Below are 22,220 nucleotides of genomic sequence, written 5' to 3' on the forward strand. Positions count from 1 at the left end.
TCCAACCTGGCCTTGGACACTTCCAGGGATCCAGGAGCAGCCACAGCTCATCTGGGCAACCTGTGCCAGGGCCTCCCCACCCTCCCAGGGAAGGATTCCTTCCCAATATCCCATCTAACCCTGCCCTCTGGCAGTGGGAAGCCATTCCCCCTTGTCCTGTCACTATATTATACCCTTGTCCCAAGACCCTCTCTAGTTTTCTTGGAGTACCTTTAGGCACTGGAAGGGGCTGTAAGGTCTCCCTGGAACCTTCTGTTCTCCAGGCTGAACAGCCCCAGCTCTCCCAGCCTGTCCTTCCTTGCAGGAAGAGAACCAGTGGCCTCAGGAAAGCAAAGCCTGGGCAGCCACAGGTCCTGTGGCACAAACACTGTGTCAATTCTGAGCAGGGGATGTGGGAGGGTGTTGGGTTGATCAAGGCAGAGCCTTGGCCAGGGTTGGTGTTGAGCAGCTCCCAAATGGCTCCCAAAAACCCATCAGTGCCCTGGGTTTTCACTGGGCTGTGTTTGCTGTTCAGGGCCGTGCAGGAGATACAGGAGAAGAGTCAGAGCCTTAGAGTGAGACGGGGATGGGATGGGAGGCTGTGGGAAGGCCTGGGGGCGGGAATGTCCATGGTTACCTCAGGAAGGGGAGCCCTGTGCTCCCACACTGCCACCAGTGCTCAAAAGCCTGGATGATGTGCCCAGAACCTGCATTGCTTTCCAGACTAAGCTCTCCTTGAATGGAAGCCACTGTGATGAATGCACCTCCTTTAAAAGGAAATTACCCTCATTTGCTTTCCAGGCTGTATTACGAGTGATTTTTGATGCTATTTTAGTGAGAACTGCACCTCTGAAGTTTCTCCAAAACAGCCTCAATGTACCTGAGGGAGCAGAGGATGAGATTACCCCAAATGTTGCTCTGATCCTCAGGGATGATTTCAGCCAGGCAGTTGTCCCAGGTGGGACACCAACTCCTTTGGGCTTGGTATCCCGTGGCTGTTGGCCTAATGACAGGGTGAGCTGCAGCAGGGATTGTCCTCCTAGTTTGGGTCTGCTTGTGGGGTTGCCCTTGGTGTGTGCTGGAGATCAGTGACAGGGGACAAAGGTTCTCAGGGATGCCACAGGGCTCAGATCCAGGGTATGGGCTCAAAACTCTTGATTTGAGGCTCTCCTAAAGGAGCTCCAAGAAACTAGAGAGGGACTTTGGACAAGAGTCTGGACTGACAGGACAAGGAGGAATGGCTTCCCACTACCAGAGGGCAGGTTAGAAGGGATATTGGGAAGGAATCCTTCCCTGGGAGGGTGGGGAGGCCCTGGTACAGGGTTCCCAGAGAAGCTGTGGCTGCCCCTGGATCCCTGGAAGTGTCCAAGGCCAGGTTGGATGGGGCTTGGAGCAACCTGGTCTAGTGGAAGGTGTCCCTGCCCATGGCAGGGGTGGCACTGGATGGGCCTTAAGGCCCCTTCCAACCCAAACCATTCCATGATTCCATGACTCCTGTTGTTGCTGCATCTAAGGAAGACGGATCAGCAGCCTGGGAGAAGGTGATGCTGTGTTGGACATGATGCTCTTTAAAAGGTCCCTTCCCACTCAAGCTATTCCATAATTCCCTGAAGGCCCAGGAGTGCCCTCCCCTCCCCACAGTCCCTCAGCAGGGAGTGCTGCTCCCACACTCGGCACAGATAACGAGTCCTGTCAGTCTGATCACTACCTTCTCTCTTCCCTCAGCTGACAAAGCCAGGGCTGAAAAGATTCTGGTTTCCTCTGTGACTCCTCACACTGCAAACTTTGGGACTCTCAAAAGTTCCCTGTGTTCCTCACTGGCACACAGATGACATGAGTCCCATCCTGTCCCCGCTCATTAATTTTTCAGGCAGCAGAGAAAAGACACGAGCACAGCTCAGAAATGTAAATAACCCCCACCGTGGGCTGGGCTGGGCTTTGATGTGTCCTTGTTTGCAGATGAGACTGTTTATTTTTAACTGCTCTACTTACAGGTTAGTAAGGCAGCAGAATAAATGCGTTTTGGGAGTGGGGTGCCTGGCAGTGCTGCCTGGGATTGGGAATGCTGGATAACGAATGTGCTCACTAATTTTTCTCCATCTGTCAGAAGAGTTTCAGAGTTTGGGTGATATTTTACCTTGTCAGCTTGGGCTGCGTGGCAATGCTGAGGCAAGTCCACACAGGAGGCTCTGCTCCAGTCCCTGCAGCCCAAAGGATCTTAAAATATTCTTCATAAATTCAAAGTTCAGTTTGCTCATTACTGGGAGGATGGTCCAAATCCAATTTTTAAGTGCTTTCATGCTGACAGAAATGGTGGTGAGAGATTTTCAATGCTCCAACAGTTCTTTCAGAACGTGTTCAAAATTTTTATGGCAGTTTTTTAATGACAATTTTTTTAAGAAAATTAAAACTTTCTGATCTTTTAAGTGCTGAAATTTAGGACAGGCTTTTATTAGGCAGCAAGTTAGAGTGTGGGGAGCCCTGATAACAGGTTATTTGGTAGTAAATACAGTAGTTACCCCAAAATACATCCTGGCAGAAAAGAGGGGAAATGATTGTCAAGGTCCCTATTAGTGCTCTAATGAGACTTTACAATCCTGATTCCTGCAAGGAATTGCACATTAACACAAAGGAGTAATTTTCACTGAAATATTGGACTGTCATTTCAGGGAACTGAAGTGGTTCCTTCCCTTACTGGGAGGCTGAAGCTTGGAAAAGGATCTCATGAACTGTTTATATGCACAATATTGGGGCTCTGTAAGAAAATTCACCAGAAGTCCTGCACTGTCCAGGAAACTAATGGGAAATAGTCCAGTGTCCTGCTCTCACTCCGGTCTCTCCAGTTTCTTAAAGGCTACACCATAATATTACCATTTCCAAGGCAGCACTGGAAAGAATAATTTCTGTACAATGAAGAGACTTCTCCAGGCTGCAGGGACCCTGTGGGTGCTGACACTCATGAAGCTGAGAGGGAAACGCTTTGGGCTGTGTTTGTGAAGCTGTGAAACCAAGATGTTACCTGGGGATGTCCCTCATGCTAAACATGGCCCAGAGTCACCAGAATCCATGGGACAGGATGGACAAACTGGAGCTTTTTATCCACTGGGAGTTTCTAATCCACCACTGGGCTCAGTTTCCTGGGACTGCCTTTCAGTCCAGGGTCTTGGTTTGCTAATGGGACATCTGAGATGTGGGACAGGTTGTCATGGAGCCGTGTCAGGGGAGGTTTAGGTTGGATCTCAGGGAAAGGTTCTTCCCCCAGAGGGTGGTTGGCACTGACCAGGCTCCCCAGGGCACTGGGCACGGCCCCAAGGCTGCCAGAGCTCCAGGAGGGTTTGGACAACGCTCTGAGGGACAGGGTGGGATTGTTGGGGTGTCTGTGCAGGGCCAGGGGTTGGACTGGATGATCCTGGGGGGTCCCTTCCAGCTCAGGGAAATTTATGATTCTGTGATCTGCCACCAAAGCCCTCCAGCCTCTCCTTTCAGGGTGTCTTGGGGCCCAGCACCTCATTTTGGCCCGTGATCTCCCTGGGAATCCCAATTTTATGGTGCCTCATCCACGTGCTCCCAGTGTGCCTGATTCATGCCAGTGAATCCAGAAAGGTTGAAGAGGAGCAAAAGAGACAAGGGAAAGCACATTTATTCTCTTTCTTTGTTCCCAGCCCTGGGCATTTTGGGCTCATCTGTGAAAAGATGCATTGAAATCCCCACTCAGCCTGATCAGGACCATGGATTTCAACCATGGCTTCTCCCTGGTGGGGAAACCTGAGCCCATGGCCTTCCTGGGGTGGGCAGTGTGAGCTCCAGTGGCCCTGCATCAATCCCAGGAACTCAGCCCCAGCCCCTCTCCTTGGCTTTCCTGGGCTCTGCTGGTCCCTGTTGTGTGGAAGTGCTGCCCACCCTGGGCAGGGAGGTGGAGCCCACAATTCCAGGACATGGGAATGTGCCTGGGGCTAAACCTCCCCCTTCCTGTGCTTTACATCCTCCCTGGTCCTTCTGAGACGGGAGCAGACCCTTCCCTTGTGATGTAACACACAAAAAACTGGGGAAAGGAAATCGAGGAAATTCGGGTCGAAAGCCAGGAGCTCTGAGTCATTCCCTGCCGTGTTCCCGGTAGGATATGGTGCATCCAGGGGCCAAGCAGAGCTGTGCCAGCTCTCCCCACCCTGCCCAAGCTGCCGCCAGGGCCCCCTGGTGTTACCTTTGTCCAGGACGGGCCCGAAGATGGCCAGGCTGTCGTCGATGGTGGTGCAGTTCCAGCGGCGGCCGCGGAACTGGTGCTGGCACTCCTGGATGCCCAACTTCACCCCCTCGGCCACGCTGGGCATGATCTCGATGTAGTTGCGGCAGAAGCGGAGCTGCTTCGGGACCAGGCCCGGGATGGAGCCGCAGAGGATGGGCTGGGACCCCAGGGAGCTGTACTGCTGCCCCAGGGCGAGGGACCTGCGGGGGGACAGGGACAGGGTGAGGGCTGGGCAACTGCTGCCACTGATGGGCCTGCCCCCCCAGCACCCCTAGAGGGAATTCGGTGAGCCAAAGGGAACCAACAGTTCAAAAAAGTACAGAAAAATGGGTGTTTCCTGAGGAAACGAGACTTTCTACTACTGGTCCCACTGGTGTGAAAAGGGCTTTCACACCTGGGGACACCCTGGTCCTTGGTGGGCACAGAGAAAGGACTCGGCTCTCTGGAGCCATTCCAGATTATCCAAAGTGTCTGAGACCTCCCCAGGGGGCTGGAGGATCTGACAGGACCTGCAAGGGACTGGATCTGGGGAAGCAACACCTGGAGGCTTGGGAATACCCTGAGGAGTCTCAGCTGTGAGGGGACACCAACTGAGAGCTGCTGAACCGTGGCCAAGGTGGGGAGTGTCCTGTCCCAGGCCAAGTTCATCAGCAGAAGGACCAGCATTCCTGGAGAGGGGCTGCTTGGGGTCAGAGGTGTCAGAGCCACGTGTCCCAGGCTGGTTGGACTGTGCAGGTGATCCCAGCAGACACTGAGCCACCCCAGTCCCACGTGGATGGATCCCAGTCTCCAGCAGTAGCTGAGTGGGGCAGATGTGCTGGGAAGGGCAGAGCTGAGAGGATCTTTTCCTACCAGTCCAAGGACCTGGCAATGGCCGAGCATTAAATATGTGGGTCAAATTGCTTATTTGGCCAGAAACTGTCACTGAAGAGTGAAAATGTATTTTTTTTAGAGAAGCCCTGAGACACTGCTGTTTCACACAAACAGGGACAGTCCCACAGCTACTGCTCAGGCTCCAGCCCAGCCTGGGGTGTCCCTGCAGAACGTGGGGAGATGTGAGAGGGAGCAACAGTTCTGTGCCAGCAGGACCTCAGAGCAGAGACCTCACAGTGCAAGTGCCAGTGTGGGCAAATATGAAAGAGTTTTGACTTATTACACTCTCAGGCACAGGGTGGGATTGCTGGGGTGTCCTGTGCAGGGCCAGGAGTTGGAATCCATGATCCTTGGGACCTCTCCCAGCTCAGAATATTCTATTTTTCTTGGATTCTATTTCTGTTGTCCTGGGAGTCCACAGGACTCAAGGTGGGGTCCCAGCAGAGCTGAGGAGAAGGGAAGGATCTCCTCTCTACCTGCTGTCAGTGCTGCTCCTTGGGCAGCCCTGTTGACTGTCTTTACCACTTCACATTCAAATCCTGGTCCTCTAGCACCCCCAGGTCTGGTTGTGCAGCTGGTTGGCCCCCAGCCCTCACAGGTGCAGGGGGTTGTTGGTCCCCAGGTTATTTTCCCCATCTCCCCTGCTTGGGGTGCAGCACATTCCTGTCTGCCCATCGAAGCACCTTCAAACAGCAGCTCTGGAGCATCACCCACCTCTCCCACCTCATTTGTTTCTCCCTCACACACCTGCCCACACCCAAGGGCTGTGTGTGAATGAATCAATCCTTTGTGGTCCTTAGTTAATCCAGGCTGGGAGAGCCTTCAGCAGGGCTTTGGCCCAACCTCCTGCTCAGAGCAGGGCCAGTTTCCAGGTTGGATGAGGTCTCTCCTACAGTTTGAGCATCTCCAGGGACAGAGATGCCACTGCTTTATGAGACACATGGCTGGCTGTCCTTGTCCTGAGCTGCTCTCCCAGCCTGGAGGCTCAGGCTGGACACTGAGCTGGCCTCAAAGGGTCGATTTAACTGCACACTAATGATGTGAATGATGTAAAGGAAATCCCAGGGAGAGGCATCTCTGCTGAAGACACTGAACGGGCACACCCGACTCCCACTGTGGCTGGGAAGCCCATGATCCTAATCCCTGTGCCAGTGCTGCCTCCTGCCACAGCTCCTGCTCCCTGCTGCTCCTGCCCCTCTCTGCCCAGGACTTCATGCAGTATTTGAACTCCATCTCCCCCACCCCTGGATGGGACACACAGAGAAGGGGCAGCCAGGTGTGGCTGGGAGGCAGCAGCACAAGGGGCAGTGCCCTGGGCCTGGTTCCCAGAGCTGTCCTGCACCTCCAGTGTCACCAGCCGTGACCTGAGGAGGGGGGTCAGCCCCAGGGAACATGAACAACCTCAACTCCACTCTCCACCCTGTGAGGCAGGGACACGGTGGACAGGCAGGAGAACTTCCTGCACGTGGATGTTTAAGGTCCCTTCCAACCCAACCCATCCCGTGTTTCTGTGGTTTCCCACACCCCCCTCTCACAGACAGGCTCAGGGGTGACAGGATTCTTTGTCCTGCCTGGGTTTGCAGAGCTGTGAAGGGCAGGCCATGGCCAGTGCCAGAGTGTCCAGGATGTTCCTGCAGCAGCAGGTTCTCACAGGGGAGGTGGTTCTGGGGAATTCCGGGGAGGACTCTCCTCACATTCAACGCCAGACTTGGCCAAATCCCTTCTTTAAGCTCCTGAGACATCTCACAGCAGACTTTCCTGCTGGGAAGGCCTGACCAGGGACGTGCAGCCTGTTTTGGCCCATCTGTTGAGGCTGGAATTGTGATGTGCTGTGAGGCCCCTGGGGAGGGTGGAGGCTGCTCTGGTTGCCCATGGCCACACACCCAGCTCTGGAGGATTCCATGTGCTTTTGATGACCTGATCCAAGCTTTCTCATCTTTCCCTTTTCCTCCTCCTTTGCACAGTCTCCATCACTCCCAAGTATTTGCTCCTTGTTTTCCTTGTTGATCTCACTGACAGCAGCTTCTTTCCAGTTGTCACCTAATGCTCGGTTTTGTTCCCAAGTCAGTGATTTCCTCCCTGCTGATCCTTCTTAGACAGAAAAAGAAAACCTCATTCCTCTTGGCCCCTCATCCCCATTTCCCCAGGAGTCCTGAGAAGGCACAGGGGGCAGGTACTGTGACTGAGGGGCTGCAGCTCCGGGGTCCTGTGGGCTGATGGTTCCTTCACAGAGCAGCTGAGATATGAAGATGAAACAAAACCTCTCTGAAATCCATATCTGGGATCCCAGGGACAAATACTGGCTCTAACACAAGGTGTTAAATCTAAAATCTAAGTCACAGAGTTAAATCTAAATCACAGATTAAATCTAAATCATAGAGTGAAATCTCAATAACAAGAGCTCATGGAGAAGAAAGAAACACGTTAGGGAAGGAAGTGTCACAGGGTGAATTTGGGATAGGTGGAGGATAAGGATAATTTTTAAAGCACAAACACGACCCCAAGGCTGTGCCTGCAGGAGTGGCAGACCCCACACTCCCCCGCCTTGCTCTCCATGCTCTCAGTGTCCCTCTTGCCTGCCTGAGCCCGTGTTTCTCTGGCTCCCTTCACATCAAAGGGAAATCCTTATTTCATACCCCTTTCCACTGCCTTCAGCTTTACTCCCAGAAGGTGACAGACCCTTTTTTCCAGCACCAGCTCCAGGCCCTGTCCCTTTGCACACTCAGAGGCAGGATCCATGAAATCCAGACAGCTCCACGTGGCTGACAGACTCTTCATCTCCTCGTGGAGACATGTGAGGGGACAGATGGGCACATGAAGGTTGGCTGTGTGTGCTGTGGGAGTGCAGGGCACACTCAGGGACTGTGAGTGTTGATGGCAAACACACAGGAGATCCCTTTTCTCTTCCTCTGCTTCATCCCTTCAGTCTCTCAGGAGTCCTGACACTCTCAGGCCAGTGACTCCTTTTGTTCCCACCTGATGGTGCCAGACTGGGCAGGGCCCTGGATCCAGCTGACTCTCTGTGGTTCCCATTGGTCTGGGATGGGCTTTTGAAGCCCTGGGAGTAAATTGTCTTGTGCAGATCCTCTTTCTGTAGCTACCAGTGGGTGCATCCTCTCATCCTTGAAGAGGTGACTCCTGTCCTCCCGTTGCCTCAGTGGGGAGGATGCTCTGTCCACCCTCCCACCTTCATCCTTCCTACAGAGCTGGCCAGAAAACTCATCTTCCAGTTGGGCCACTGGTTGGAAAGACAAGTAGCAGCAAGAGAAATGAGACCTTGTAGTGTCTGGAAACAGCAGGATTTGGCCAGATTGGAACTGTGCCCAAACATATGAAAAGCAGATTTTAGAGTGACCACCAAGAAAGGTTCCTGACAGTGAGCTCAAAAGCTGCTGGGCCATTTATTCTTCCCTGTCTACAGGAGACTGGAGGATACTTGGAGCGCTCAGGACTGGCCTCACCATGTGCCACAGGCTGCTCATCCCAGCTGGGTGTTCCCAGACGAACCCTGGTGAGAGGCTCCTCTGTGGAACAGGGGCTGGGAGCCCTCCCTGAGGGGATGTCCTGGCAGGAAAGCAGCTCCGTGGGGAGAGGTTTGTCCATCCTCTGCTGTGTGTGCAGGGCATGGTGAGGTCTGACTTTGGGGTTTGCTCACGTGTTTCCTATTCCAGTTTCATGATTAAAAAAAAGGAAGCAAAGGATCCAGAGGGGACCAGATTCCCGAGGAACAACCTGGTGGTGTCACCCCTTTCTCTTTCTTCTGCAATCCCATGAACCTGTCGCTGTCTTTCATGAGTCCTGGGAGCCCTGGGAGTCCTGGAGGCAGACGGGAAGCTGCCTCAGCCCTGGACAAGGTTGACCTTTGAGTGCAGACTCTGCTCAGCCCCCAGTGAGCTCCCAAGTGGGGCAGCACCTGGGGCTGCCTGAGGTCAGTGCTGCTGCTTTTTACTCAAAATGCAGGGAGAATATTCCTGGGATGTGCTGCTGAGAGAATCTTTTCCAGCTCTGAACTCAGCAGCTGAAAGCAGATCCTGCTCCATTTGTCTCAGCAGCACTTAAATAACAACTTCTCTTCCCAAATGCCTCGAAGGCCATGGCCAGAAACACTCCCTGAGAGCTCCAAGGAATGATGGAAATGAAGCTCTTTGAAATCGTGATCATGGAATCCCAGAATGGTTTGGGTGGGAAGGGACCTTAAAGCCCATCCAGTCCCACCCCCTGCCATGGGCAGGGGCACCTTCCACCATCCCACATTGCTCCAACCTGGCCTTGGACACTTCCAGGGATCCAGGGGCAGCCACAGCTTCTCTGGGCAAGAGGTTTTTCCTCTCCCAGCATCTCAGGTCACTGCAGCACAGGGTTACAAGGCAAACACTGTCCTGCTCATGCCCTCTAATGTTGTGTCAATGCCCTGGATCGATCCCTGAGGTTTTTCCAATGCTCTGGGAAAGCTGTGAACCAGGAGGAGAAAACCAGCTCACAGCTCAGACCTTGTTTGCCACCTGCTGCCTTCGAGTAAACCTGTCTCTGCCTGTTTTCATTGCACAGTTTTTTAGAGGTATTTGTTGTTTTCCAATTCTGGTCCATGTTCTGCTTCAAACAGGCCATTGTACCAGTGGCCTCCTGCTGTCTGAGCTCTGCCTGGCCCAGGGGGGAGCAGCATTTCCATGTTCTCTGTATTTAGTGCTGTACAAGCCCTTCCCAGCTCCCACCAGCTCTGCCTTTCCCCTTCCCAGCAGAGGCCCCATCTCACACTTGCTTTCCAGGTAATTAAAGGGCAAATTTACCCTGAGCATCAGTGTGGGGTGAGCACAAACCTTCCAGGAGAGCCAGACCCTGCTCAGTTTGTTGGGCCCTGTTGGTTTGTCCACCCCAGCTGTGCTCACAGGGCTTCCACCACATGACAGATGTTCATTCGAATCCCAAGTCAAAACATGCAATATAAATGTTTCCCATTCACCAGCTGGGAAGTGCCAGGTCCTGACTGAACATGGAGAACAGAGAGAACATGACAGGATTCAAATTGCAGTTTGAGGGACTGGATGGCAGCTCTGCTGACTGAGCCTTCACTCAGGAATCACCCACTGTTTAATCTCAGCCCAGCATGTCCAGAGTGTTGAGCTTTTCCACAGAGGGGACACTTTTTCCCTGGTCTGAGATATCGCCATCACCACAGACCCCCCACCAAACTCTGCAGTCCTTGGGGGGCCAATAAAACAGACAGTTTTTAAACAGGAGGCTCAGCTGTCTGAGCATTGGAGGCTGATCCTCCAGCCAAGACTGAGTCCCACAGGCAGGAGAGGCACGTGGGGGTTTCTTGTTTATCTGTCCTGGAAAGTCTCTGTGGACTTTCCACACCAGTGATGTGACCTCTTGAACAAGAGCTTTGTTTCCAGCTGATATGTTTGAAAATGCCCTCATTAAATAGTGGGCATGAATTGCATGATGTGCCCAACATTCACCAGCCCACAAGGCCACGTTCTGTTCAATTACAGTTCTCCCTTAATTCAGTCACACCTGAAGGCTGGAAACCTCTTAAACAAAGGCAAAAGTTCACCCAGGAATCACTCCCAGACCTGTGGCTGCTGGGAAATAGCTTAAGCATCACTCTGAGAGCTCTCCCAGAAGGGCAGCTCAGGGTGTTTAAACTCCTCCATTCCTCTATTTGAAGTCCTGGGTGATTTTTGTTTCTTGTCCACGCACACAGTGGTTCCCCTCTGGTGCCACAGAGAGACATACCCAGTGGTGGGGCTGTGCCCCATGGGAGGATCTTGGCAAGACCAGGAATGGTCAGCCTGTTGTCCAGGGGCACCAGCTGGTCAGAATTTTGGCAACTTGCTCCATTTGCAGAGGAATATTGGTTATTTCCAGAAGGAATCAAGGAATCTCACAAATGAGATGATCCTCTGATCAGAAAACAAGGGTTGGACACTTGTGCCCTGTCTGCAGTCCCAGAGGAGAGGAGAGGTACCTTTAATGCTTTTATTCTGAGGTATCAGAAACAGGAGGTCCCAGGTCTTGCTAAAGCATGAATACTCCAAGGAGATGCTGAAGAGAGGCAGCTCCAGGGCTGAGGAATCAGAGGAAAAGGCTGGGGGTGTTTTATTTCAGCCTCCAATCAACACTGATGTTGAAGTAGCCACTGAAACACATCCCTGGCTAAATCTGCATTAATTCAAACGAAAAGCCCCATATCTGCACACTGAGAAAATTGTTCTTAGTAAACCCAGGATTATTTTCATGTTGGCTGGATGCCAAAGGCTGTGCTTATTCCAGAGGGGCAATCCCACATCCCCGGGACCTGGCCCTGTACTGCAGGGGCAGTGGCAGCAGAGCTCAGCAAAGCCACCCTTCCAGGGGAATGGTGCCCCACCAAAGGCACCCCTGGGGATGGGCAGTGGGTCAGGGGCCTCTCAAAACGGGGCAGTGTGTGACTGTCACTCAGGAAGGGATTTGAATCCCTGTGGGTCAGGAGTGAGTTGATGCTGCAGTGGCAGCGATTGATCCACTCTGGTGTCACTCCGGGGCTTGCTGGGAGTGCTTTCCACCCTCCCCATCCACTCTGCTGGCTGGAAATGAAGCATCTCCTGCAAGAGGGGGAGGGGGTGGGAGCTGCCAGCTCTGAAGAGCTGTCAAATCACAGAGACACCAGTGCCTTGTCATCTGCTGGGGGTCGGGGGAAAGCAGGGCTGGGAGAGGTCCTGGGCTGCAGGACACCAGCTCCAGCCCTGGGATCTGCTGACAGGGACAGAGGAGGGTGGAGGGAAGGATGGATGGATGGATGGAGGGATGGATTGAGGGATGGATTGAGGGATGGAGGGATGGATAGAAGGATGGAGGGAAGCATGGATGGAGGGAGGGGTGGATGGATGGAGGGAGGGATAGATGGATGGATGGATTGAGGGATGGAGGGATGGATTGAGGGATGGAGGGATGGATAGAAGGATGGAGGGAAGGATGGATGGAGGGATGGGTGGATGGGTGGATGGAGGGATGGAGGGAGGGGCGGATGGATGGATGGATGGATGGATGGATAGATGGAGGGATGGAGGGATGGAGGGAGGGATGGATGGATGGATGACAGGATGAATGGAGGGATGGATGGATGGAGGGAGGGAGGGATGAACAATCTGTAGACAGGATGGCAGGGGATGGATTACTTTGAACTCTAAATGTTTAATCCCAGGGAGACACGAATGGAAAAGGAGTGCAGGGACATGGGAAGGAAAAGCCAGAGCAGGGAATAGCCAGGGTGAGGCTCATGGAAGCACCAAGGTGAGTGCTGGGAGGAGGCTGCCCTGCTCAGTGTGAGTGTTTATTATATTTATATTATAGATGGGAATATTAACCATCATTTTACGTATTTCTCATTCTGCTGTGTCAATCATTAAAAAAAGTGCCAAAGGACACCCAGCAACAACACAGCAGCCCTGCTAAAGAGAAGCCTCCCTCCTAAAAATGAGCCTCCCTCCTAAAAATGAGCATCCCTCCTAAAAATGAGCATCCCTCCTAAAGGGGATTTTTTTTGTGCTTTGTCTTCTTCCTCCCCTCTAAAAACTGTTACAATTGTCAGTGGGATGGGGTTTCCCTCATTACTTTTAAAAGGTGCATCCGGACTCTGCAGGTTTAATGAAGTTTAGGGGCTTAAAGGGGTGCAGGGGAGAGGCATCGCTCAGACCCCAACCATTAATTCAGGGCTTGTATCAGGTTGTTTCTTGACTGAAAGCAGGAATAACAGATGGATGGTGGGGGCAGTTTTTTCTTGTGTCTGAACCCCAGACATGTTTTCTTCAACCTCCCACTGCCCAACCAAACAATCAGTGTCACTTTTGCATCTCAAAGCTGAGTTTTGCTGCCTATCAGTGCTGCTCCCATGGCAGGAGGGTGTTAGACCCCAGAGTCTGTCTGTGGGCTGAGTCTCTCACTCCATCAGTCCCAGGGAACTCCAGCAGCCCCAGGCTGAGCCCTCTTGTTGAGCAGCCACAGGACCCTCCTGCTCTGAGCACGTTTGGGGTGGGATGAGCACAGGGCATGTTTGGTGTCTGAGGGTGATGCCCCAGTGATGGGACAGCAATTGTGGGGCAGGACCAACTCCTTCTAAAGTTGCTTCCCAGCCTGCAGGGTTTGGGAACCAGGGGATTTCCCCACTTAAGACTGGTCTGCTCTACCTGTGAGGTTAAATCTTGCTCACATTCACGTCCCTCATGGGACACATTTTCCATGGGAAGAACTGATTTACTGCCCCTCCAAAATGTCCATCTAGACCACCTCCAAACCTGACCCTTGGCAAGCACTGGCCTGTGTGACTCCTGGGAATGCTGGGCCATTCCCATGGGTCTGGCCTGAACAAGAGGTGCTGTGGGAATTCCTGTGCTCTGAAACAGGCCCAGGGGGAGGTCCCCAACTCCTCAGTGCCCAGGGATCCCCTCTCTACCCGGTTCCAGAGGAGGCAGTGCCCCGAAATCCTTCTGAGCAGGTGCAGGGTGTGGCTGAGCCCTCCCTCAAAGACTCAGGGAGTTTTGGGGTACAGAAGAAGAGCCAATGCAGAAAGGTGAAAAGTGAAAGCAAAGGGTGCTTTCATCACCATGGTGGAAAGGATCCAGCTCTTCCAGGGTTAAAAACCTCACATCTGCTGCTGTTTCTGATCCCACAACCTCTCCTGATTGACAGGTCTCCAAAATCAGGAGGTTTCCCTGCCAATGTGATGCTGCCCAAGAAGGCTGTGCCACCCTCCCCCTGGCTGTGCTGAGCAGTGCCCAACGTGTCACCAACAAGATCTTCCTGCTCCATACAGCCCCCACCCTGCATCACCAACATGTTTACTAAACCTCTGAATAAATGAAGCTGATTTTTGGGAGGCCATTTGTTTCCTCTCACAAGGTTCACTCGCGGTGAAAGGGCTGAACGTACCTCGTTTGGACCCAAACCCGTGGCTGCTCGTGGGGCTGTGTCAGTGTGGGGTCAGCACATGAAGGAGAGTCATTGTCCCCTCTGGTTGGTGTTGGTGGCACCAGACTGGGAGCTCTCCATCCAGTGCTGGGTGCCAAGGGGAGCAGGGATGTGGACAGGGGTGTGGCCGTGGTGGGCAGGGGCTGGGCAGGACAGGAGGCTGAGGGTGTCCAACAACAGCCACAGATGGGATGGAGCCAAGCTCTTCCCACTGGCACCAGATGACATAAAAAGGAGAAAAAACTGAAGTGCAGCCTGGAAGTTTAGGTTGAGCATTAGGAAGAATTCCCTTTCCAGGTGCCCAGCAACAGGGGGGGTGTCATCCATGGGAATTTGGGGGTATCAGCTGGACACAGCCCCTGCTGTTCTGGAATGCTGCTTCAGAGGAGTCTGGATTACAGACTGGAAGGATCCCTTCCCACCAGCACTGCTGTGACTTGGTGTCACAGGCTCTGATTTTGGGGCAGAAGGGGAACCATCACAACCGTCATCTCTGGCAGTCAGAGGCTGCATGAAAAGGACAGGGCACAGCCTGGGAGTGAGGAAGAGGGTGATGGGAGGACACAGCTCCTGGGAGAGTGGTGAAGGCTGCAGAGCCTGTCCCTCCACAGATACAGACACAAGGTGATGGACAACTCCAAAATAATCCCAGCCCCCTCGAGCTCTGGGTCAGCTCCTGCCTGTGCCCTGGGTTTGCTGCCAAGTCAAAGGAGCAAACTGCACCTCAACAGAGGCACTGCAAGGAGAAAACAGCCTCAGCCTCAGCTTCACACACTCAAGGAACTGATGCTGCTGCTGTTGCACACAGCAAATTCTCACATTGGATTATTTGCAGAGACTTGTTCATATTTTGTGTGTCTGATGGGCTGGAGGTGGCCAGTGTTCCCTGTGGGAAGGATCCTTCTGCAGACAGGACCATGGAAAATCCACATCCAGCTCTGAAATGCATCAGGTGCTTCAATTAGCCTGAGTGTGGCCAGATTCCAGTGATGCCTGGATGGGGAGGTCTGTGGGCCCTGGGAGGGGTGAGTGCCTTGCAGGGGTTGCTCCCAGAAAAGCTCAAGTTCTTTGATGTGGGAGATTTTAGGGAAATGCAAATATTTCCAGTGCAAACAGGTGCAGGCTGAGACCAGAAGAGGCTTTGTCAGGTGAAGGTTCATCTGGGTGGTGAGATGGGTGCAAGGGCCAGGATGTGTTGGGTGCATCAGGGCTTCAGAAAACATTGATTTCTTCAGCTTTCCTCCTAACCTGGGAGTTCCTGACACAGAACTGTTGGGATCTCCTGCCCTCTCTGTCACTGGGGGTGGGTCCACTCCTCCCCTTCCATCTCCAGGTGCTGTAACTCAGAATTCCCAAGTGACTGGTGGAGAGCAGCAGGCACAGGTGGGACACAGTCACTCTGGTCCATGTAGAGCTGCTGCAGAGGAGAGGGATCACATCCCAGAGAAGCTGCTCTGACTCCACAGAGAATTAGGGAAGGACTTCCTAGATCAGGTCAGATGAAGCTGCCCTTGAATTCTGGACAGTGCAGTGCACATGGGTGTTCTGCTGGGTGAAGGATGACCAAGGACAGACCTCCAGAAGGTTCACAGGCAGATTTTTTCCACACAAACTGAATTAAATTTTGCTAGTTTATTCAATTTTTTTTTTCTCTGTAGGCATGGCATGAGCTGCTCTCCTATGCATGGACTTGCCACCCATCACCCACATCCCTGCACCCACATCCCTGCACCCACACTGCCACTGCTCTGCCACTTCCACAGTCCAGGTTGCAGCCGGGCTGCAGTAAAATAAAACAAACCAAACCAAAATAGATTAAAATAGCATGTCTCACCTGCCTTCCCTGCACAAGACCCAGGTGTTGCCCTGCCACTGACTGGGTTTGGTTTTGCTGAGTTGGTGTTCTGGTGATTTAGCAAGTCAAAGTGATTTTGGCTTTGATCAAAAGAGATCATGGAACCACAGGATGGTTTGGCTTGGAAGGCACCTTAAAGACCATCTCATTCCAACCCCTACCATGGGAAGGGATGCCACCCACCAGAGCAGGTTGCTCAGGGTCCCATCCAGCCTGGCCTTGAACACCTCCATGTGAATGGGGGGGAGGGCTTGGCAGGGAGGACCAAAGGGGAGATGGAGCAGCAGGTCTGAGCCCTTCTGGGAGGGGCCTCTTGTGGGACAGACTTTGCTGAACCAGGTCCCTTCTGGGTGGAAATCAGATGAGTTTGGCTGAAGAAATGTAACTCCCTACAGGACATTGCAGTGCCCATCCCTTGGGTTCTGTAGTTGTTTTTGGGACGTGGGAAGCTCAGGGATACACATGGAAAGACAAGGAGATGCCAAAGGATAAGTTCTTCAGGAATACTGTACTGGTGGTCACCACCTGTCTGTGACTGCCCTGCTGCCCACTGTGCTTCCCCCTGGCAGGAGGAGCTGCCATGGAATGGACCAGCTCCGGGGTGAGTTCCCAGCCAGAAGAAAAGGCTCCGAGGCCTCGTGAGTCCCTGGCACGGAGCAGAGCCCTGGGACATGCTGGCAGAGCTGGGCCTGGCTCAGCAGAGAGCCCTTTGGGGGATGTCTGAAGGTGGGAGTGACTCGGGGCTGCAGTGTCACTGTGCTGGGGGGCACGAATGTCACCTCCCTGACAGCAGATGGGACATGGCCCAGCCCTGCAGTGACTGAGCCAGGGCTGCCTGCAGTGGCACCTCCTGGAGGGTGCAGCCACCTCTCTGACACTCAGCAGAGTCAAATGAGACACCCCAGGGAAGGAGGGCATTGCTATGTTCCTGGAAGTGGATTACTCAGCTCTGAGAGCTGCCCACAGCTTCCTCCTGCACATGTTAGGGATGGTTCTGCACTTCTGTTTCCTTCATGGAGTTCTGGCCAAGCCTGTGCTGTCTCACCCAGTCAAGAGCACACGATGCTGCACGAACTGGAGTGGTTTAAGCCTCCTCCTTCTTGTAAATGGGATGTTAAACATGGAAAGGGGACAAAGGAGCAATAGCAGTGAGCTGAGGCAGTGGCTTATGTTGACAGTTTGATTAGTCTATTGGAAAGACTTCTGAGAGATTATTTAGTTACAGTGAGAAGAAGGGGAAGATTAAGACTTTGTGTCCAGCAGAAGAGGGTGAGACAATGGCTGGTGAGTGGGAATTCAGACCAGGGAAATACAAAGGCACAATTCTCAAAGACCAATGTCCAGCACTGGTTGCATAATCTCTGACACTGAGTGTCATCAAATCCAGCCTGTGCTGTTCTGAACAGAACTGTTTGAGTCTCTACAAATGAATTACTCACCCTGAGGCAAAAGGCTGAGAGTCAGTGGTTGCAGTGCACGGCCCTGCCTGCCTGGGCAAGGAGGATTTATTTCCCTGTGCTCTGGGTCCATGAGGAGCTCCATCAATAGTGGCTGCACTGGCAGGGGCAGCAGAGGAGGAGGATGTACCTGGGCAGTGCTGCAGGAGTTGGATCCAGCTGTTCTGTAAGGGGAGGCTTCTGGGAAACCAACATTCCCTACTTCCCCCCTGTACAAAGCTAAATTCCCCATCTGCAATCAGTAAGGTGCCCTGAAGTTTTCAGGGGTTGCACATGGCAGGACACAGGAGTTCTGTACATAACGAATTTAAACCAACTCAGTAATTTGAAATAATCTTCTGGTACCTGCAGAGCACCCAGGAATTCCAGGATCCCTAATGCAGGGGATGGAGAAGGACACCCTCCCAGTGCCATGGTAGGTGGTGTATTCAGCATTCCCTAAATTCACAGAGCACTGAGGAATGTTCCTCTGTCCCCTGCAAATGTTATTCCTGCATCCTCTGCTGGATCTGCTGTATTCCTTTCTCATCCAAACAACCCTTGTAAAGAAATTAGCTTTAAACACTTTCTAAGTTCTCTGCCTGCAGCTCCTGTTGCAGAAACATCCACAGTCCACAAACACCGTTGGAAACCTGGGATCTGCTCCCACCACCCCAGGTGACTGTCCTGACCCCTGGTTCCCTCCCGTGCCCTGCAGTGTCTGTCCCCTTGGCACCTCTGTCACAGTCTCTGCTCGGTTTTGAGTCCTGATGGCTCAAGAGCTGAAACAAATTCTGCTCCAGGACCCAGAGCTGTCCTGTTGCACCCTCAGGACTCTGAGTGTGCTGTCCCTGGGCCAACCTGAATCATTTCAGTGGCCTGTCACAGGCTTCTACCCACCTCCCACCAGCCCAGGTTGCTCCAGGCCCCTCCAACCTGGCCTTGGACACTTCCAGGGATTCAGGGGCAGCCACAGCTTCTCTGGGCAACCTGTGCCAGTGCCTCACCAACCTCAGAGGGAGGAATTTCTCCCCCAATATCCATCTAATCCTGCCCTCTGGCAGTGGGAAGCCATTCCCTCTTGTCCTGTCCCTCCGTCCCCTGCCCCCTGCGTGTTCCCAGCCTGGTACTGGCCCTGCACACCCTTCTTGCCCACCCTGCTTTTCCCAGCTGGACAAAGCCCTTTGTAGGGGAGATCGAGGTCTTGGATCAGGATTTGGTTGTCCCCTCTCAGCTCTCATGGGCCATGTGGAGCTCAGAGCCAGGAGGACGTGGCTGTGAGCTGCCTGGGCTCTTGTAAAGGCTGTCCAGGCCTCTGGAACAGCAGCTCATCCCTGGTGCTGGTGCAGATCTGAGGCAGATCTTGTCAGAGGAGCAGATTCTCATCTCTCACAAGCAGATGGGCCCAGAACTGAGGAAGGACTGGGGCAAAATTACATCCTGGGCAGGAAGTCCTGCCACCTGTGCCAAATTCCTGCTGCATTTTTTTGAGTGAGAAGAATCCTAAGTAAAAGAAAATTACTTCTTGATCCTCAGGAGTGTTCCTCCTTGGACAAATGAAACCCTTTCTCTCATCACGCAGAATTACTCAGTGGCCAACATCGCTCCAGCTCTTCAGAAGTGTGTTGCTTCTTGCAGGGGCCTGGCACCAAAAGTATGAAAGATGGTCTAGCTGTGGCTGGAAATCTAAGTTTACTCTCACAGTCCTGATAGTTAAAGGAATAATGAAATTCAGAGCCTTGTGTCAAGCACAGAAGAGACAGAAGGAAGATCAAGATATTGGCTGGTTGTTAAATGACTTGTGCACAGGAATTTCAATCAGTGCAATTAGAAGATAATCCCCTCCCTTCCAGCAGCTCCTTTTAGAGGCATAATTAGAACCATGGAATCTCAGGCTGGTTTGGGTCTTAAGGGACCTTAAAGATCATCCAATTCCACCCCCTGCCACGGGCAGGGACACCTTCCACTGTCCCAGGTTGCTCCAAGCCCCATCCAACCTGGCCTTGGACACTTCCATGAACCTCATGAATCTCAAGAAAAGCAAATGCAAGGTCCTGCTTCAGTGGTGGGACAGCCCCACACAGCAGGACAGGCTGGGACTGAGTCACTTGGCAAGGAAGGACTTGAGGATCCTGGTGGGCAATAACTGGAACAGGGGTACCTTGTATCCCTGCAGGAAAAAAGGTCATCTGCATCCTGGGACTGCACTGGTAAGACTGGAATGTTGAGGGATGTGATTCTTCCCCTCTGTTCAGCACTTGTACAATCCCATGTCCAGTTTGGGGCTCCCTAGGCCAGGTAAGGCATGGCTATACAGGTGAGAGTCCAGTGGAGCCCACCACGATGGTCAGGGGGCTGTTCTGAGCAGTCCCTCCAGGTGAAAGACCAGCAGATGACCCTTTCAGCATCAATTACTGTTCTCTGACACGATGATTCAACACGGCTGCCAGAGCCTGGCATGGCCCCCACCGTGAGTGTGGCTGTGGAGTTCCCAGGGATGGAGGTTTCACTCTAAACTCAGCTCTCTGGGTGTGCCAGTGCCTCCTCCAGCCCACAGAGAACAGGCACCTGTGGGAGTCACTTTAGCTGTGCCCACACATCTGTCCCAGAAGGCCCTTACTGGCTCTCCAGCCCCACCAGAGGAGGGTGAGGCTGAAAGCACCAGCCAGGAAGGTGCATTATCTTCTGGAAAGGTAAGAAACAAAACCCAACAAGCTGCTGGAAAGGCCACAGTGGTTTTTGTCCCCCAAGCTGGCACAGGAACGTGGACCTTCCCCACAGCTGTGCCCTGTGAGAGCCACCAGCCTGCCTGGTATTTACAGAGAGGCTGCTCTGGGAGCCTGGGATGTCACAGCCTGAGCTCAGGTGGGGTCTGACCACAACAGGAATAACCATGTCACTGAACAGACTCCCCCAGGGATGAGCTGGATCCCACTGCTGGTAGTACCACCCTCAAACCTCCCAGGACCTCCCCCTGCACACACAGAGGCTTGGGCAGGTGAACTGTGCAGGGAAGTGAAGTGGCATTTCCCCTTCTGGGCAACAAGGGGCTTTCCTGCTTGGTTGAGAGCAGATCCAGGGGATGAGGCAGGAATGGAGGAGCCCAGCAGGTGAGCATTTAGCCCTGCCTTGCACTCCTGGGTGTTGTGTGGGCAGGTAAGAACACTAAAGGTCATTTAAATGCTCTATTCCTGTGGGGCTGGAAATGCCTGTGCAGTTGGTGGAGGAGCAAAGGTGTTTTAAGGTTGGAGCATCTGATGTAAAAGAGGCTGGGAGAGCTGGAACTGTGGAGACAGAGGGAAGGAAATCCATGGAGAAATCTGGTCAATGTGTGCAAATAACTGGTGGGAGGGAGTGGAGAAGCTACAGCCAGACTCCTCAGACTGGTATCCAGAGACAGGACAAGGGACAATGAGAACAAACTGGAACACATGGAATTCTCTCTGAACACATGAGAATTGCTCACTGTGAGGTGACAGAGCACTGGCACAGGTTCCCTAGAGATCTTGGGGGGCCTTTGTCCTTGGAGACACAACTAGGACATAGTCCTGGGCAACCTGCTGTGTTTGACGCTGCTTTGAGCTGGTGGGCTGAGCTCAGGGATCTCCAGAGGCCGCTTCTAACCTCAGCTATTCCTTGATTCTGTGACTAAATATTGAGTTATTTGGCAACAAGTGATGGATTTCATGCTGAAGGACTGAGAGCTTTGCTGGGGGGGTGGGACAGATCTGAGTGATGCACTGCTGGGATCTCCCACTCTGTGAGGGAGGATGGAGAGACACCTGGCAGGGTGGCAGGGGGAGGAGTGCAGGGTGGCACCAGGATGTGCTGAGTGGTTTCGATGCCATTGTCCTGGAGCCACTCCAGCCCATTTGCCTGCCTCCCAGTTACCTGTCTCTGTCCAGAGCCAGTGTAACTGGGAGGGCAGTTCCTCTTACTCCCCTCTCCAGGTCTCATTTCTCCCCTTCCTGAGTCCTCCCTGCTCAGCGCTGAGATGGGAATTGTCAAGTCCCAAATCTCAAACTTCTTAACCTCCTGTCTTTTTAACACCTGGCCCAGAAAGCCTCTCATTTCCAAGCTAGGTTTTTTCACCCAACATCATCTGTCAACAACCCCACCCTAAAAGCCATTATCTTTCTGAGAGGAGAAAGTCTCACCCCAAAAGTGTCACATTCACAATCTCTTTGCTCTGTCACAACTTTCTTCCTTCATAAACCTCCTACCCCTGGACTTTCCTCCTTCCCTCTGTTCTGTTGCTCATTGCAACCCCCTTGTCCCATACTGTAGTCTCAACTATCTCTCCTCATGTCACCCCCACTTCTGCTTTTCTGTTTCCAACAGCCCTCACAGAGCTCAAGGAGTGTTTGGACAATGGTCTCAGGGACATGGTGGGATTGTTGGGGTGTCCTGACTCGGTGATCCTCGAGGGTCCTTCCAACTCAGGGTATTCTGTGATTACCTGAGTGGAGCAGGATGGGAGGGGAGTGCAGAGAGGGGCTGTTGCTGTAGCACTGGTGGCCTTGGAACCTGTTGGTGACAAGAGCCAAGTACTGGGCCAGGACCCAAATGCTCAGCCCAGACTGGGTGTGAGGCACAGTCCAGCTGAGACCCTGGGGCCTCAAGTGACCTCTTGGAAGTCAAAAGTCAGCCCAGACAGCAAAGGGAGCTCAGTCACATCCTCCTCCCTCGCAGCTTGTGGGGTAGAGAGTGGGGTCAGACCTGAGCCCTTCACCTGCTCCAAGACTGGTTCCCTCTGAGGAGTCCCTTTGCCTGAGGAGTCCCCACAACAAAGGGCCTCCTAACAGAGCCAGCAGATCCCTCTGGATGGGTGTAATTTCCCTTGTCTGAGCACCGGGAGTGTGTTGCATCCCTCACATTATCTCGG

The 22,220-nt window shown here is 53.1% G+C and overlaps 1 protein-coding gene across 1 annotated transcript in view; it reads right to left on the reverse strand.

The window, feature by feature from the left end:
• WNT3 (Wnt family member 3) overlaps window positions 1-22,220 on the reverse strand; it is a 43,651-nt gene that overhangs the window by 6,668 nt on the left and 14,763 nt on the right. The window contains exon 3 of the mRNA XM_027667909.1: window positions 4,181-4,422. Coding sequence (XP_027523710.1) covers window positions 4,181-4,422 — 242 coding nt within the window. The remainder of the gene's footprint in view (window positions 1-4,180; window positions 4,423-22,220) is intronic.

Source organism: Corapipo altera, unplaced genomic scaffold, assembly GCF_003945725.1.
Source record: "Corapipo altera isolate COAL_440 unplaced genomic scaffold, ASM394572v1 174, whole genome shotgun sequence".
Taxonomy (NCBI): domain Eukaryota; kingdom Metazoa; phylum Chordata; class Aves; order Passeriformes; family Pipridae; genus Corapipo; species Corapipo altera.